At 38.5% G+C, this 16849-nt stretch overlaps 1 protein-coding gene across 2 annotated transcripts; it reads right to left on the bottom strand.

The window, feature by feature from the left end:
* Positions 1-1304: 1304 nt before the first annotated feature.
* cpz (carboxypeptidase Z) lies at positions 1305-15610 on the bottom strand. Of its 2 annotated transcripts, none has more exons than XM_058385667.1 (11): positions 15452-15610; positions 13902-13931; positions 12374-12748; positions 11437-11652; positions 10618-10853; positions 8813-8974; positions 8383-8541; positions 8071-8206; positions 4986-5125; positions 4338-4437; positions 1305-3430 (listed from the first exon to the last, which is right to left on the bottom strand). In XM_058385667.1, exons 1-11 carry the CDS (start codon positions 15537-15539, stop codon positions 3081-3083), a joined length of 1992 nt encoding a protein of 663 aa, XP_058241650.1. In that variant the 5' UTR covers positions 15540-15610; the 3' UTR covers positions 1305-3080. The 2 variants fall into 2 exon arrangements, with proteins under 2 accessions (XP_058241650.1, XP_058241651.1); XM_058385668.1 differs by having other exon boundaries at positions 10657-10853; positions 15452-15609.
* Positions 15611-16849: the final 1239 nt, after the last annotated feature.

Genomic DNA, 16849 nt, shown 5'->3' with positions numbered 1-16849 from the left:
AAAAGGCGCACACCCTGTCAAGTGCTTATTACACCTCTGTCTGATTTATTCATAGTAAAAAAAGGTTCTTGAAGGGTTCTTTGGATAGTCCAAGCTTCCTACAGGAGAGAAACCGCTCGATGTAGGGCTGTAAATTCAATTTTATTTGTTAACCAGGCTAGCAGGATTATTCTCTTAGCAGTAAATGCATACATAATTAATGTATGTAGACTTCATTACAGGTCAGAACCAAAGTAGTCATTAGTTACAGATTTAAAATCAAGCACAGACCATGATTACAGATAATAGGTCTCAGGGCTCAGTCACAGAATTTAGACAAAAAGTAAACATGGGTTATAGACTTTAGTCCTATTCTGTTCCCCAAGAGGGTCAAACTTAAGTAAAGTAAGTTTTATTCTTTCAGTGATGTGTATTTGAAGGGTTTCCTTCCAAATGTACATTTCTTCAAACCTAGTCCAGGTTTTTCCTTAGGGTATGCTGAATACCCTTTATATATTGTTCCATCTTTTACATCTGATTAATGTGTCTTAAAGTTTTGCTTCTTCTTGTGGCAACCACTTCTTAGATTGTGATTCTGCCATGAATCCAGCCATGTGCTAAGTCACTTTTTTTCTCACAAAAAGGATAGGATTCAAACAGGGATTGTGGAATTGGTAAATGCTTACATGTTGAATGGACATTGTGGGCAAGTCATTACAGATAAAGATGAAAACGGTGACATCAAACCAAATATTTATCTCTGCTAACATGGAATTCATTTCTGTTAATGAATGATGGTATTTAAGGTGTTAGATAAAGAGTTAATCCCTACTTGTGTATTTCAGTCACTTAGGAAATATAACCTTTAGTTATACCTAAAAACAACTTGTTAAATATTATCTGGATTTTGCAGCATGTGATTTCAACAAAACTGTTTCCAACTCAGGACAACATCCCTGTACTAAATACTATGCTAAAACTTTCCAAAAAGCTGTAAACAGAAAGAAAGCAAATTTCAGTACTTATCTTCTAAAAACAAAGCAACACATGAAAACACCACAGGCTGTTTTACATTTGTTTGCTTGTGTAATATTTTGTCATGTACTGGTGGAAATATGATTTTATATATATGAGTTACAAATATTAGATTATAATGGCCACAGGAACAGGAATTGTGATAAAATGCAGTGAAGTAAAGCTAGAAAACAAGGAGTAATGTCCCTTGTGTGCCAGATTTGTGTACAAAAAATGCTTTAGAGCTTTGCTGACACCTTGTGGTGATATTCTGACTAACGTAAAGAGTAGGATCAATTAAACACACAAGCTATATAGCAACATTTTAATAAACACTGTGCAAATGTCTAAAACAACTACAGTGGACATAGCAAAAAATATGTGTTTGTATATACTAATTGCAGGGCATAGAACATTTGGACTAGGAAGACAATTCTCAGGGCAGTACAGTTACATTTTCCTATAAATCTTAGAGACTAGACCCAAACGTGTTCACTGTAATTAGACACAATGTGGACCTCAGCTTTAGATGTTAGACACAAAATAATCTTAAATCACTGAGATTAGACCAAATTTAGACCTCAAATACAGAAACTAGATTCAGTGTCGACTAAAAACTTTGTAACGCTTTGTTTCGATCTAAAGTAGACCTCATCATGAGAGATTAAACCAATCATAACTCCAGTGGCTGTGATTAGATCCAATGTAAAACCTGATTAAAAACCTGATCCAATGTAGACCCCAGTTACAGATTTAGGACCCAGCATAGACCTCAGTTATGAAGATTTGATGCAACATAGAGATTAGGTATAGATTAGACCTAATACAGAGCTCAGATACAGATGAGACACAGTCTACAGCCCAAAGACCGATTAGACCCAATACAGTGGTCAAATAAAAATTAGACCCAATAAAAAAAACTCAAGTACAGTTCAGGCCCAATGCAGATCACAAGTACAGAGGTACAAAGCTCAAAGACAAATTAGACCCAACAGAGCTCAGCAGCAGATTAGACCCATTACAGAGATCAGATATAGATTATATGCAATATATATTCTCATATACAGATTAAACCCAATGCCAATCTTAGCAATAGTTCTGGTCTAAATGTATTCACCTATTGCATATAGTGCAACAGGGTTTTTTTATTTGTATTTTTTTTTATTGTTTGCTACAGCCTTAGAAAAAAATCTTCAAGGTTCTTTGGTTAGTAAAGCTGTGGAAAGGAGAGAAATCCTGTGATGTAGGGTTCAGAATAAAGCCTTGCAATTTAACAAGTACATGTGCATTTATATTATTACTGCATTAGTCCCAATTTCTTATTTTATCAGAACTAATTTACAACTTAAATCTAATTTCCAGATCAGACCCAAAGTAGACCCAAATTGGTTACAGATTTGAAACCCAATGTCAAGCTCTGTTCCAGAGATTAGTTCCAAAATAGGGCTCTGTCAGAGAAATCAGACCAAATGTAGACCAGGGTTTATAGAATTTAAACCCATTGTTGAGTAGAATTGTACAGGTTACACCTGATGTGTATAATGCTCAAAAACATTTGTTTAACAAATTTAATTGTTAACTCTCCAAAAAAAAGAATATTGTACACAAGCTCTGCACAGAATGAGAAGAAACAGATATTCACACCCTAATTTAATTATTCCAGTCAATTTGCAATTGAAGGTCATGTGTTTTGATGGAAAGCAGATTTGCCTCATACCAATGGTTTGATTTAATTGAAAATCCAGGGTTCCTTTTACATTAAATAGGATTTGGCGTAATGCGCCTGCACATAAAACGTCTGCGTTACAAAACATCTTACTCTAGCCAAGCAATGGTCTAGCTGCCATCTATTATTGAAATAAGCTGTTATTAGAAATTTCATATGGGTTTGGTAATCTCTGCTTCAAACACAAGATCAAGTTATGAGGTACAGTCCTAAAACAAGTCTTAAACATCTAACCGAAATGTTAGATTATTATAAACAATACATTATAACTTTATCTTAAGAATGGGATGAAGACTAAATCTAAGGTGCATTAGCTTGTATATAGAAGGCAGTTATGGGAATTAGAGGCAATGTGAGGGTGTTAATAGTTCCTGAGAAGCCAAGTGGGAGGGGATGTCCCCAGTTGACTAAAGTATGCCCACCACCAAGGCTTCTCGCTTCTCTCCTCTCCGTTCTCTCCACGATCTGGCTCATTGTGCTGCTCAAAAGCATTAAAAGGGTCAAAGCGATCGTAATTATCCAGCTCAGGGATGGTTAAGTAGTCGAGATCAGGTTCTACTGGCTCCCTTTTTAGCACAAAGTCCACGCGGCCCGTCTTCTGCATGGTGTGAGGCAGCTTGATGCGTTTCACAACTTTAGAGTAGCCAGGAGCTGTGGCCGTTACAATGTAGACACCCGGAATCAGCAGTCTCCAGTAGTCACCATCTTCAGCTACAGAGAAGAACCGATAAGGCAAATGGGGTAAATTGGGTAAACATTTTTAATCACCCAGGTATTTCAAGTCATCTTAAGGGCTGTAGTATTGAGATCTCTGTTTTGTCTTGTTTCTTTTCTTACCTAGGATTTTACTTTTTCGAATTGCTATACTGATTTAGGGACTGGTTTCAATGTATTTGTATTTTATTTAATTCTTTTTAAATGACTTGATTTTGTTATACACCGCTTTTACCAACACTTCAACACAACATATCTGTAAATGAGCTATACAAATAAAATAGGCTAGACATGAATTCATTTAGGGGTAGTGTTTGTAAAGCTACACAATCCCTACATAAGCCATTCATAACAAGTGATATAATCTACATGTGTATTAATAACTATTACCAGCTTGCTTGTGTCATGTTGACAGATTTTTGTTGATAATTTCCATGCTAATGTTACCTCATGACAGCAGAATTATTTAAAACTGACACCATTTCTAGAAGGTGTGATGTGCAGGGAGGATGTAACTCTAATGTTATGATGTCATTTCATTGCTTTACGTCTATAAAAAGTCATAGAATTTTTATAAAGAGCAAGATAGAAAAACTTTAGATAAGACTGCCAAAAAAAATACACAATTCTGTCATGGCACGGTCATTTACTTCAGACTGATCTGAATAAAAAATCTAAAAGTATATATAAAAGAAAATACAATTTTCTGATAGGAATAAATATGAAATAAGATAAGATAACAATAAATGTGTCATTCTGGTGATATAAGAAAATATATATGAAAAAAACTATGATAAATATGGCAAAATCTGATATACAAAAAATGACATTGTGATAAATGTTTCCCTTTGAATATCTCCCTTAATTCACCATTTATTTTTTAGGACCCTTCTGTCATCATTACCTGTAGTGATGTCATGCCGTATCCCTCTTACAGATATGATGGCTCCTTTAATTCCATTCCCATCTCTATCTCTCACAACACCCTTTATTCCTCTGTGGACCTGCAGCACCACATCCAAAAACATTTCAGTGTTGGATAATAATCTCAGGAAACTCTAACAGGTGCTTACATAAAAGTGTTTTTATAATGATTATAAATTTATACGGCCAGCAAAAAAGACAGAAGTTGGATGTGAAAAAATAAAAAGGTGTCTTTACTTGTGCAAGGGAAATAATAATTTGGTTATGCTGCCATCTTGTGGTTTTATGTACACTCTACTGGAATATGGAAATATTTTGCTCTTTAAAAATCTCTGCAGTAGTCCATGAAGGAAGTGCAGGTATTTACTGTCTACAGTGCTAAATGGATCATCTGCTCTAAGATGTCGCAATACGTTTCATAATTCCATATAGTTTCCCTGTCTGTTTGCATAACAGACATAGAAGTCTTTAGCTGCGTCTGGGTAAATGTTTATAGATGTACAATAATACAGGTTCCCTTCTTGATTCCTTTAATATTTCAAAGGATTGTCTCATTAAGCGTAATCAAATAGGAGATGAAATAATCTAATAGTTCATATCTCAGTAAAGTGATAGAGGGTGAACTCACAGACTCCATGAAGCTGAGCAGAGCTTCCTTGTTCCTGCGCCACTCAGGATAAAGTTCTTCCTCTGAAGGGAATTTATCACAACCAAGCTCCACCGTCAACTCCAAACAGTTAGTGTGCAGGTAGTTAAAGTCTGACATGCCTAACACATAAACAGTAACTGTAAGTAAGGAATTAAACATTTCACCTCAGTCAGTTCAATTTTGTATATATGTTTAACAATGGACTTTGCAACAAAGCTGTCACAAAGCAGCTTCACAGAAGTATATATAATGTATATAATATATACATGCTTTTATAGAAAGTAATTGACAGGTGAATGGATGCAGCCTCTTTCCAGATTAGGCAGGGTTTCAGGTTTTCCACTCCATAACCCTCCTTTCTCTTTCTCAATATATCTTACAGAAATCAGAGGAACACTGTCTGCACTTACACTTTGCAGGAATTGCCTTTGCCTATGTTTACAGGAATGTGTTTGATTATACATATATATATATATATATATATATATATATATATATATATATATATATATATATATATATATACACACTATATTGCCAAAAGTATTCGCTCACCTGCCTTGACTCGCATATGAACTTAAGTGACATCCCATTCCTAATCCATAGGGTTCAATATGATGTCAGTCCACCCTTTGCAGCTATAACAGCTTCAACTCTTCTGGGAAGGCTGTCCACAAGGTTTAGGAGTGTGTTTATGGGAATTTTTGACCATTCTTCCAGAAGTGCATTTGTGAGGTCACACACTGATGTTGGACGAGAAGGCCTGGCTCTCAGTCTCCACTCTAATTCATCCCAATGGTGTTCTATCGGGTTGAGGTCAGGACTCTGTGCAGGCCAGTCAAGTTCATCCACACCAGACTCTGTCATCCATGTCTTTATGGACCTTGCTTTGTGCACTGGTGCACAGTCATGTTGGAAGAGGAAGGGGCCAGCTCCAAACTGTTCCCACAAAGTTGGGAGCATGGAATTGTCCAAAATGTCTTGGTATGCTGAAGCATTCAGAGTTCCTTTCACTGGAACTAAGGGGCCAAGCCCAGCTCCTGAAAAACAACCCCACACCATAATCCCCCCTCCACCAAACTTTACACTTGGCACAATGCAGTCAGACAAGTACCGTTCTCCTGGCAACCGCCAAACCCAGACTCGTCCATCAGATTGCCAGATGGAGAAGCGCGATTCGTCACTCCAGAGAACGCGTCTCCACTGCTCTAGAGTCCAGTGGCGGCGTGCTTTACACCACTGCATCCAACGCTTTGCATTGCACTTGGTGATGTATGGCTTGGATGCAGCTGCTCGGCCATGGAAACCCATTCCATGAAGCTCTCTGCGCACTGTTCTTGAGCTAATCTGAAGGCCACATGAAGTTTGGAGGTCTGTAGCGATTGTCTCTGCAGAAAGTTGGTGACCTCTTCGCACTATGCGCCTCAGCATCCGCTGACCCCGCTCCATCAGTTTACGTGGCCTATCACTTCGTGGCTGAGTTGCTGTCGTTCCCAAACACTTCCACGTTCTTATAATACAGCTGACAGTTGACTATGGAATATTTAGGAGCGAGGAAATTTCACGACTGGATTTGTTGCACAGGTGGCATCCTATCACAGTTCCACGCTGGAATTCACTGAGCTCCTGAGAGCGACCCATTCTTTCACAAATGTTTGTAAAAACAGTCTGCATGCCTAGGTGCTTGATTTTATACACCTGTGGCCATGGAAGTGATTGGAACACCTGATTCTGATTATTTGGATGGGTGAGCGAATACTTTTGGCAATATAGTGTGTATATATATATATATATATATATATATATATATATATATATATATAAATATATACACACTATTGTATATATATATATATATATATATATATATATATCTCAATCGCTACAGACCTCCAAACTTCATGTGGCCTTCAGATTAGCTCAAGAACAGTGCGCAGAGAGCTTCATGGAATGGGTTTCCATGGCCGAGCAGCTGCATCCAAGCCATACATCACCAAGTGCAATGCAAAGCGTCGGATGCAGTGGTGTAAAGCACGCCGCCACTGGACTCTAGAGCAGTGGAGACACGTTCTCTGGAGTGACGAATCGCGCTTCTCCATCTGGCAATCTGTTGGACGAGTCTGGGTTTGGCGGTTGCCAGGAGAACGGTACTTGTCTGACTGCATTGTGCCAAGTGTAAAGTTTGGTGGAGGGGGGATTATGGTGTGGGGTTGTTTTTCAGGAGCTGGGCTTGGCCCCTTAGTTCCAGTGAAAGGAACTCTGAATGCTTCAGCATACCAAGACATTTTGGACAATTCCATGCTCCCAACTTTGTGGGAACAGTTTGGAGCTGGCCCCTTCCTCTTCCAACATGACTGTGCACCAGTGCACAAAGCAAGGTCCATAAAGACATGGATGACAGAGTCTGGTGTGGAGGAACTTGACTGGCCTGCACAGAGTCCTGACCTCAACCCGATAGAACACCTTTGGGATGAATTAGAGCAGAGACTGAGAGCCAGGCCTTCTCGTCCAACATCAGTGTGTGACCTCACAAATGCACTTCTGGAAGAATGGTCAAAAATTCCCATAAACACACTCCTAAACCTTGTGGACAGCCTTCCTAGAAGAGCTGAAGCTGTTATAGCTGCAAAGGGTGGACTGACGTCATATTGAACCCTATGGATTAGGAATGGGATGTCACTTAAGTTCATATGCGAGTCAAGGCAGGTGAGCGAATACTTTTGGCAATATAGTGTATATATATATAAAAAAAACGTTATCCTAAAAAAACACAACTCTGGCAACCCGCTGGTTAACTTCCCTGTCCTGTTTTGTTTTGAGTGAGCGTGCTGTTTCCATGATTACACAACATCTGGAAAGGTAAGCAAATCAACAAAACATCTGTCAAAGCAATATTTTTAAATTCCCAGTTACTTAGAACAGATAATAGGTATTTCAAAAGAATTTGTTATTAATAAGGACTAATGAAAAATGAAGAGTAATATTTGTTGTCTGTTATAACTAATGGGGCCTCTATGGATGAACTGTTGCTGCCCTGCATCCTAAACTCTTTGATTTGGTTTACCTCCAGCAAAGCTGTACCACTGAGCTCCATTGATGATGCCTCCTCTGCTGGAAAATGAGCCTCCACATCTCTGGGTCTCATTGCTGGCCATTGTAGCATGAGCATCTGCATAGGTCCTGGCCAATTGTTTAAATATCTAGACAAAAAAAAACTCTTGATGATCTTAATTCATGTTTAAAAAAGAAATGAAACGCACCACTGCAAAATGTTGGAAAGGCACCATAGGTAAATCACAACAACAACAACAACAACGATAATAATAATAATAAGAAGAAGAAGAAGAAGAAGAAGAAGAAGAAGAATAACCCAGACCTGCTCATCAGGTGTGGGAGAGAACATTTTCTCTTCATCAGGGTGTCTGGAGAAGTCAAAAGGATATGAGATGACAAGCTCTCCACCATGTAGACTGGCAGAGATAACAAATGGAATGGACCTCAGCCATTTCATCACAGCATAGGTTTCTGGAGCTACCTGACAAAGAAAGAAGGACAGTTACATCAGATTATACTTTTCAGGTATTCAATCTGCTATTTCATAAAAAAAACACATTTAAAGCAGAGACTAAACTGAGGTAAGTTAGAGTTAGGTAAGGTGTGTTAGAGCAGGTAAAACACTTCCCTGGTGTTTAACATTAGCACTTTAATTTAGGACTTTAGTTTACTTTAATAAATCCCCAATTAGCTTTACAATGTCTTTATTTTAAAATCAGTGAGACATCAAGAAATTGCTTCTCCATAATCACCTTATTCAGCCAGTACGAGTCGGGAATGGGGAGGTGGTCGGTGCGGAATCGGATAAAGCGTCGTCGGTTGTAGTAAATGGAGGTCAGGTCAGGAAAGTTGCGGTTCAAGTCAATGTTCTGAGCATTGGCTCTTCCGCTTACCCAGCCATTATACAGGTGACCCTAAACCATTTCACACACAATCCAGACAAAACGATTAGGACATTGATTCAATACTGAGTACAGGCCACGCCCTCAAGTCAATGAGATGAAGCAGGATTGTGGAACTGTGAAAAGTGGGGAGAAGTCAAAGTTATTTGCAGCGTATGCATTTGCACAAGACCAACCAATGAAGACTCTTGGTTAGCAATTGTTTGATTTTTTGGAGGAGAAGGGAAATTGTGGGTCTTCTTTTCTAGGAGAGAGAGAGAGAGAGAGAGAGAGATGGGAATTTATAGTAAGCTAACTAGGAAGAAGGTGGGGCTTCAGGTATGGCCTTTCCCTCCAATTTCCATTATTTTATAACTCCAGTAAAGATTGCACATTTTAGCAGATAATATATTTCATATTTATTTTCATAATTTGACTAGCTGACAGTAAGTTTGGGTATTGGTAATAGGGTTAACTGCATTTTTACGTGTCACAAACTGTAACATGCAAGAAGCATTCCTGGCAGAACAAGCAGGAAACAAAGTCTTGAGAGGATGGGGAAAAAACAGAGGTACAATCAGACCAAATATTAACATGCTCATAAAACAGATTTGAACATGCTCACAAGGCTGAGCGTCTGAGATGTAGAAACAAGACAAAACATGAAAAGAAAGAAAATTCGATCAACACGGTTTAGCCATTTCCTTTGAAATGATATGTGCCAATGACAGCTATTTTCATTACTCATGCAACATCTTTTGCATTACAAAAGAAATGGGGCAAATGTTTGATTTCATCTCAAACCATTGCTGTAATGCCTAATAGAGTCTAGTCACACTACAAGCTCATTTTAAAAACATTATTAACGAGAAATTAAGCAAACTTTGTTACTTCAGACTTAAGTAAAGCAAGGCTTCTCCTGCATATCCAACTTTACACTAAGCACTTACGGTCAGACAAATTAGTGAAAATCCAATATTTAACATGCATGTACTAGCTTGAAGATTACACCGTACTATTATTGTACTTGCATATCCTTAACCCAGATCTTAACCCAGAGCCGTGCTGATCATTTCAGTGACTGAGAAACTCATGCTGAGGATGAATTTGAGGGTTATGTAGCAATGGAAATAAAGTAGAAATATCAATTAGTTAGTCAAAGGCTCCCTTTACCAGTGGTCCATTCTCCTGTACCATTTCACCCCCTGTAAAGGGATATCCATCTATCTATTTTGCCTCTTTCTGCTCCCAAACACTATATAATAAATATAGTGCCTTCAAGTTTACTAACAAGCTTTACTCAAGTGATTTTAATACTCGAAAAGCCCCTAGAACATGGGATTCCCCTTACAGGGAAGAGTTGGGGTAAATTAAATATTTAAAACAGTATTGTGCTTTTGGCTGCTGTTGTATTGATGAGAATTACCTCACTGATCCTTTCAAAATACAAGCCTGTTGATGGAAACACAATGATTTGCAATTTATTTGGGCAGCTTAGATAGAAATTTAGCTTGAGACTACAGTCTACAGTTGTCAAAACAGTCAAATCAATCTCCTGTGCTTCTGAGGACCTCTTCTGGTGCAGGGAGTTTAGAGATTGTGGAAAGTATGCCCAAAAAACGACAGGCAGGCACTAGCTGAGTCGCAGCGCACGACACACACAGTTGGATATTTACTTCTGGGTTGGTGTTTTCAGGGTCGTTGCTATCGGCTACCTCAGAGGCGGCGATCTCATAGCCGTCTGGGTTCATGGAGGGCAGCAGGTGGATGCGGGTGTTGTTAATGAGACTCTGGATGCGCTCATTGCCCAGCAGGTACTCAGAGCACAGGTACTGGGCCAGGTAGATGAGCAGCTGCCGGCCCAAAACCTCATTCCCGTGCATGTTCCCAATCAACTTAATCTCCGGCTCCACTACAGGATAAGAATGATAAGAAGAAACAAACAAATATTCTGTTCAGGCTGTTTGTAATTTTTCATTTAATATGTATTTATATATGACATTTGATTGCTTTTCAAAATGCCTTTATCTAATATGAAAGTGCATTTAATTTCCCTTTCCTTTTACTAAGTAAAAATGAGATGAATAAATGATAACATACACTGAGTTTTTTGGAATTAGCTATTAAGTTGTACTGCTATAAATTAAACAATGGTTATTTGATTACACATTCATTGCTAATAGCACACACAACATGAGGGATAATTGGTGTTATGCTTTTGTATAAAAAAATAAATAATTTAATAGCTAATCAGAGAAATTATTCTGAAATGTAGTAGGCACTATATGGCCGTGGAGGTTGGATACATGAGAGAAACAAATGCACAAACCAGGCAGAACTACAAACAGTATTACATGCTTGCATGTGGTGCTTTGCCTTCAAGGCCAGAAGGGGGCAGGACTGAACATGCATTTCATCACTACTTCCTCATAGCAATGGCAAGATTTCAAAATTCCAGCTCGTACTGAGAAAAAGAAAAGGTAGGTTGTGCTCACGTAGCTCATGTTGTCCAGGATTACTGGAGAACTCAATGACCAGCAGGTCCTTGCCTTCCACGCTACGGCCGATGTTGTAGGTTCGGGAGATCTGAGGACATTTGGCTGCCGTCTTCTTCAGGATGCTGAACATTTGAGCGTTAGTGTGGTACGTGAACTGAAGAACAGTAGAATGGCCTCCATCTGAGATGCCGGAGAGGGCAACATCTTGCCTGACTGGGAGAAGTAAGTTTAAGCATGTGACGAAGAGAGTGAGAAATGATGTGTGACACACTGTGACACACTGTAGGAATCCCACAGGGCTCACTGTGCCTTCATATGGACACAAGCTTGGTTTCACTATAAAGGTGCCACTCACATTCTGGGGTTTCTTTCAAGGACAATTAAACACAACTACTGTGTAATCTTGATCTATTCCATGCTTGTCCACAGAAAAGAACTGGTTCTCAGCTAAATAAACATTCTCAAGTACAACGTGCAAGCACAGTTTGTAACATTTCCTGGGGTTGTTACTATTTTAACATTATGCATTATGAAACCCCTAAGACCAAACTGCATTGTAGTTCAGCCCTCAAATAACAAGCTTAGCATTAAAAGGTTTGCTCAGATGTTTTCTGACATCTTAAAAATCTATCCATCTAGTTGACCTCTGAATAAACTCACCTGAGTGAAGGAGCAAATGTTCATAGTGTAAGTGGTATTTAATTTTTAGATATTACATGACATTAAAAGTAAACAAAAGCTGTAATTGTTGGCAAATAGCTGTGGGATAAGAAGAATTTAATACTTCAAGATGTGCCGTTAAAGGAAAAGAATCCATTTTAGGTTGCTAAAGTCAGCATATTTAGGGAGTCTATAACAGCACATAGGAATGTATTCTATTGCCAACATAAACAGTACAACGCATCATATTACCACATTTGTGCATTGCGATTACCTCTGAAATCAGACAGTGGGTCGTGGCAGCCCTCTTCCTCAGCTGCAAAAAAACGGTCACAGTCCAGGAAGTAGGGCCAGGCCATGCGGATGGCGTCAAAGGCATGCACACAGTTCTTTTTCACTGCCTCACATGAGCTGCGGCATGGCTTGATTCTGGCATGGTTCTGACATCGTGGAGCCAACACAGAACATCCAAGTAAACGTAGCTCGGGCAAGCACTCGCCCCCCAGCAGGCCGTGCAGCACATTAAGCAGCAGGTACTCAGTGCTCTGCTCGGCCTCCTGTCGCGACTGCTGCCCGATGAGGTTGGGGAAGACAACCTGACGATAGGGCACATCCTGACAGTAGCTCAGCACCATGTCTGTGCACTGCACTAAGGACAGGACACAGGGTAAAATATGGACTTAACATGAGTTATGGAGACTGAAAATGTGTAAAAATTAACCATTAAAAGAATGATAAGGTAACAACATTTAAATATAATGTAAAAAATTAGGGAAAAGTGTTTTTTTTTTTTTCTATTTTTTCTTTTACTTTACATAAAAAGTTTTTATTGGCCAAAAGCTGACAGACATTTGGCTAAAGCAGACAAACATCTCAAATCTATTTAGTGTAGAATCATAAAAAGTATTACTATTGTGACTATTCTTTATTGATTCACCTTCAGTTACCACTGTATCTTGGTCAACAGTGAATAATGGGACAAACTGCTTGTAAACCCATTTGAACCCAGGGAGAACATGTAAAACTCCACACAAATTCCACAGTAATCTGAGCTCTTGATCAAGCCCAGGACCTTGGAGCTGTACGGTGACAATGCTACACACTTTACCACTGATTTACTGACTTTAATTTATTTGATATTATATTTTTGTGTTCTAACAATATGTTTGTCTGTCTAGCTTTCTGTCTATTTACCCTATTGTAGCCTCATGCTGCACTTTATAAGAATATTTTGCTCACAAACTTTAAGAGCTATTTAATAAAAGAATGGTGATATTATATGTGGAAATAAAGAAAATCCTGTTTCAGACAAATGGTTATGACTTTTCAATGTGTATCCTATGGTATGTTTCAAACACAACTGATGCAAATTTAACTAGGCCAGCTTTTGCTGGAACTGCTAGGTTGAACCAACCCTTAGCCCTCTCACTGACTCATTTACATGTCTTACCATTAACTAGGCAAACACAAATCACCCTTAGGCCCACAGTTATCTCTAATCTCTCTCTCTCTCTCTCTCTCTCTTTCTCTCTCTCTCTCACACACACACACACATGCACACATAAACACACTCACTCACTCACTCTTTTTCCCTGTGTGTAGACATGTCATATCACATGTCTGTAATGTTTTCTGCCTTACAGCTTCCAGGCACAAAGTCAGGACCTCCATTTAACCCTGTACAAAAATCCTGTGGTCCAATAATAAAAAGTGGACATTTATAAGAAATTAAGTTCAGCGTTCAGAGGATTAACATACATATCATAATGTATTTGATATTGTTAATCAGAGTATATACTTACGTTTCTCTTTTACATGTTCCTTGCATCTTCCTGTAAAACACAATGAAAATCTGCTGTCAGTGAGGGTAAACTTTGGAACGCTCACAAGAAGTGCACTTTTTGTTGTTGACTACTGAGATGTGCCAACAGTGTGTCTAGCAATGTTTTTAAAGTTTCAGTGGTTAACAACAGAACAGCCAGGTTTGTACAATTATACTGTGACCAAATCGAGTTCATCAATGAATGACTTACATGAATTTCAGACTAACACCAAGGTTCCACAGTTATAGCTTCTATGTTCTGGACATAAAAAAGGTACCACTGGCAAATGTTATTTTATGGCCACACACACCATAAATAGTGTATTTTAATGTTTATCTAAGTAACATATCTATGTAAAACCATATCTATATAGCACCAACATTTTTAACTTAAATTTTGTTTTAGTAACTAGATAATTAATGTAGTGGTTTAATAAACTAGTAGGTCATTTACAGGCAGAACTTTGCTGAAGGCTATCCATCAAGTAAAGATTAAAACACTTGGGTTGTTATCAGTGATGACCTCATAATCTGAGGTGTTTTATTTTTCTTAAACCGCATCATTTTCTTTACCACACATTGTATTTATTATTAAAGCACACCATGTCATAATTTCCTTATTCATTCACAGATGTGTTTGTAGTTGAGTAATGCTGCACAAACACTTTAGTTCCTGTTATCACTTGTGCTATATCAGCTATAAACAGTCACCAGTCTCTTTTTTATTTTTTTGTTGAAGTCAGTAAGACAAAAGAGTGCAGTTTGCAGAGGAGCTGAGAAGCTGTATCCAGAAGACATTTTCATGAGCTGTAAAGTTTAAAAATACAGCTAAATGCTAAATAAATATCTCTTTGCAGATGTTTTTGAAAAGCACTTGCATGATGTTTATGTGGACCAGACAAGTCCTTTTACAAGTTACAGTAATTAAAACATGTTAGAAGGAGAGTGCATGCTTATAATCCTGTTATATACCTTGCAGCCAGTTTAGGATTTAATAGCAGTGTGGTATAAATGTGCTTTACACTCCTAACTATTGTTTGTTGTACTAAACCAGGTAAAGGCACAGCAAAAAAAGGGAACTGCATGAGCTTTCCAAAATTTGTAAAAAAAATAAAATAAAATAAATAAATATTACAGAAGCCACGCCCCTATGAATTATTGCACTGAACCCTTTGCACTGTTTTCACACTGTGGCTTTTATCCCGTCTTACGCCATCCGGGTTTACTGCTTGTTTGGTTGATTGCTTGGTTTAGGACACACTAAACTTCGCGTGCACCCTATAATTTTACAGCAGAGTTGAGAGTAAAACGGGCCACGCGCAGTGTAAGACGAGATGAAATGCTATGTGGACTGTAAAGTCGTCAAGTCGTTTTGGAGTTAAGGAACCCGAAGCAAAGGGCAAACTGAAGCTTTAGCCTGACCACACACACATCATTTAAAGGCACACACCGCTATTTAAGGTAGAAAGTAGAAGGTAGAATGACGGGAGTGTTTAGGTATAAATCGCATACATAGTATGCATACATCACCTAGATCCTGATCTCCGGGTTCGCAGGAGCGCGGCGGTGCGCACGAGCACGCGGCGAGAACGCAGAGGAACACGGTGGCGCACAGCATGCTGGAGCCGCAGTGATGTGGCTGTCTGTGGAGACTCTCTCAAGGCCCTCGGTTTTAGGGGCGCGTCCTCATCCCCGCACTGCACAGAAACCCACACGATCAAATTACAGCCTCCTGATTCTCCTCCTTCCCCCGGCCTCCCACGCTGCACTGCTCACTACATTCAACTGCACATTTAGGCAGCGTAATTGCACAGCAGCTGGAAGGTCGTGTTTGTACATGGGGCATGACTTGAGAGAAGAAAGACTATTGCAAAAACTGCTTCAGAATGTTAAACTTATTTTTGTAGCCAATACCATGGCGTTCTCAATCGTCTTGCAGCTAGGGACTTATATATTCCACACACCCCCTATGTAAAAAATGTTTGAAAAAAATAATGCATAATACTTCAACTGTAGAAATAGCTGAATTATTATTAAAAAATTTTATAATCAGAATTTGGCTAAATATTAGACTTATAGCGCTTATAGAGAACTACAGTCCTGTAGTTGAGGTATACTTCATGTGACCAGTGAAACATGTATGCCTATAATGATAAGAAGTAAATAATATATGTTGAAATCCGTGTAAATATAATCACATACTCCCTGGCTATGCTTCCCAGACTCAGCATTGAAAACGACTGGCCTGTAATTGACTACATAGTGTCTTATTTATTTATTTTTTTATTTTTTTTATTTTAAAAGATCAATAGAAACATCTAATTAATCTAATTACATTTTATGATCAGGTTGTGCATAACCTATGAGAAGTTCAGACAGTAGTGCTTTTATATGGACAGTATTTTACATAGATTAAAGCATGCACTGCTTTATATACACTTTAGTGCAACATTGAACCTATCTAATGCAGGATTCATCATTGGGGCATTCTGAGATGCTTTTCTGCTTACCACAGTTGTAAAGAGTGTTTATTTTAGTTAATATAAACAACAACAAAAAAAATAGAGAAATAAGCAATTTCTGAAATACTCAAACCACACATAACAACCACACCATGGGTAAAGTCACTGAGATCACATTATCCCCATTCTGATGTTTAATAAAAGCATTAACTGAAGCACTTGCCCTATATATGCATGATATTGTGCAATGTGCTTTCGTCATAAGTGTTTCTATTAAAGTGGTCGGTGACTCTATGTATATATTTACTGAAGGATTATGAGTTTAAATCTCAGGGCTGGCAGCGAGTGATTGTTGGGCTCTTGGGTAAAGCTCTTAACCCTCACCCACTTAGCTCTGTGCTTGGATTGGACACTTGTTAATCACTTTGGATAAAAGTGTCTGCCCAATAAAAATAACTTTTAGGCA

Source organism: Hemibagrus wyckioides, linkage group LG03 (assembly GCF_019097595.1).
Source record: "Hemibagrus wyckioides isolate EC202008001 linkage group LG03, SWU_Hwy_1.0, whole genome shotgun sequence".
NCBI lineage: Eukaryota > Metazoa > Chordata > Actinopteri > Siluriformes > Bagridae > Hemibagrus > Hemibagrus wyckioides.
Note: the sequence above shows the minus strand (reverse complement) of the source record. Positions and strands in the feature narration are given on the sequence as shown.

Excerpts from the sequence above, each read along its gene's own strand:
- cpz (XM_058385667.1), bottom strand. The coding sequence starts at position 15,539 with ATGCTGTGCGCCACCGTGTTCCTCTGCGTTCTCGCCGCGTGCTCGTGC. Across the intron at positions 10,854-11,436 it reads TCCTGGACAACATGAGCTAC|TGGAGCCGGAGATTAAGTTG; the intron begins GTGAGCACAACC and ends CTTATCCTGTAG. Across the intron at positions 8,542-8,812 it reads ACTCGTACTGGCTGAATAAG|GTAGCTCCAGAAACCTATGC; the intron begins GTGATTATGGAG and ends TTTCTTTGTCAG.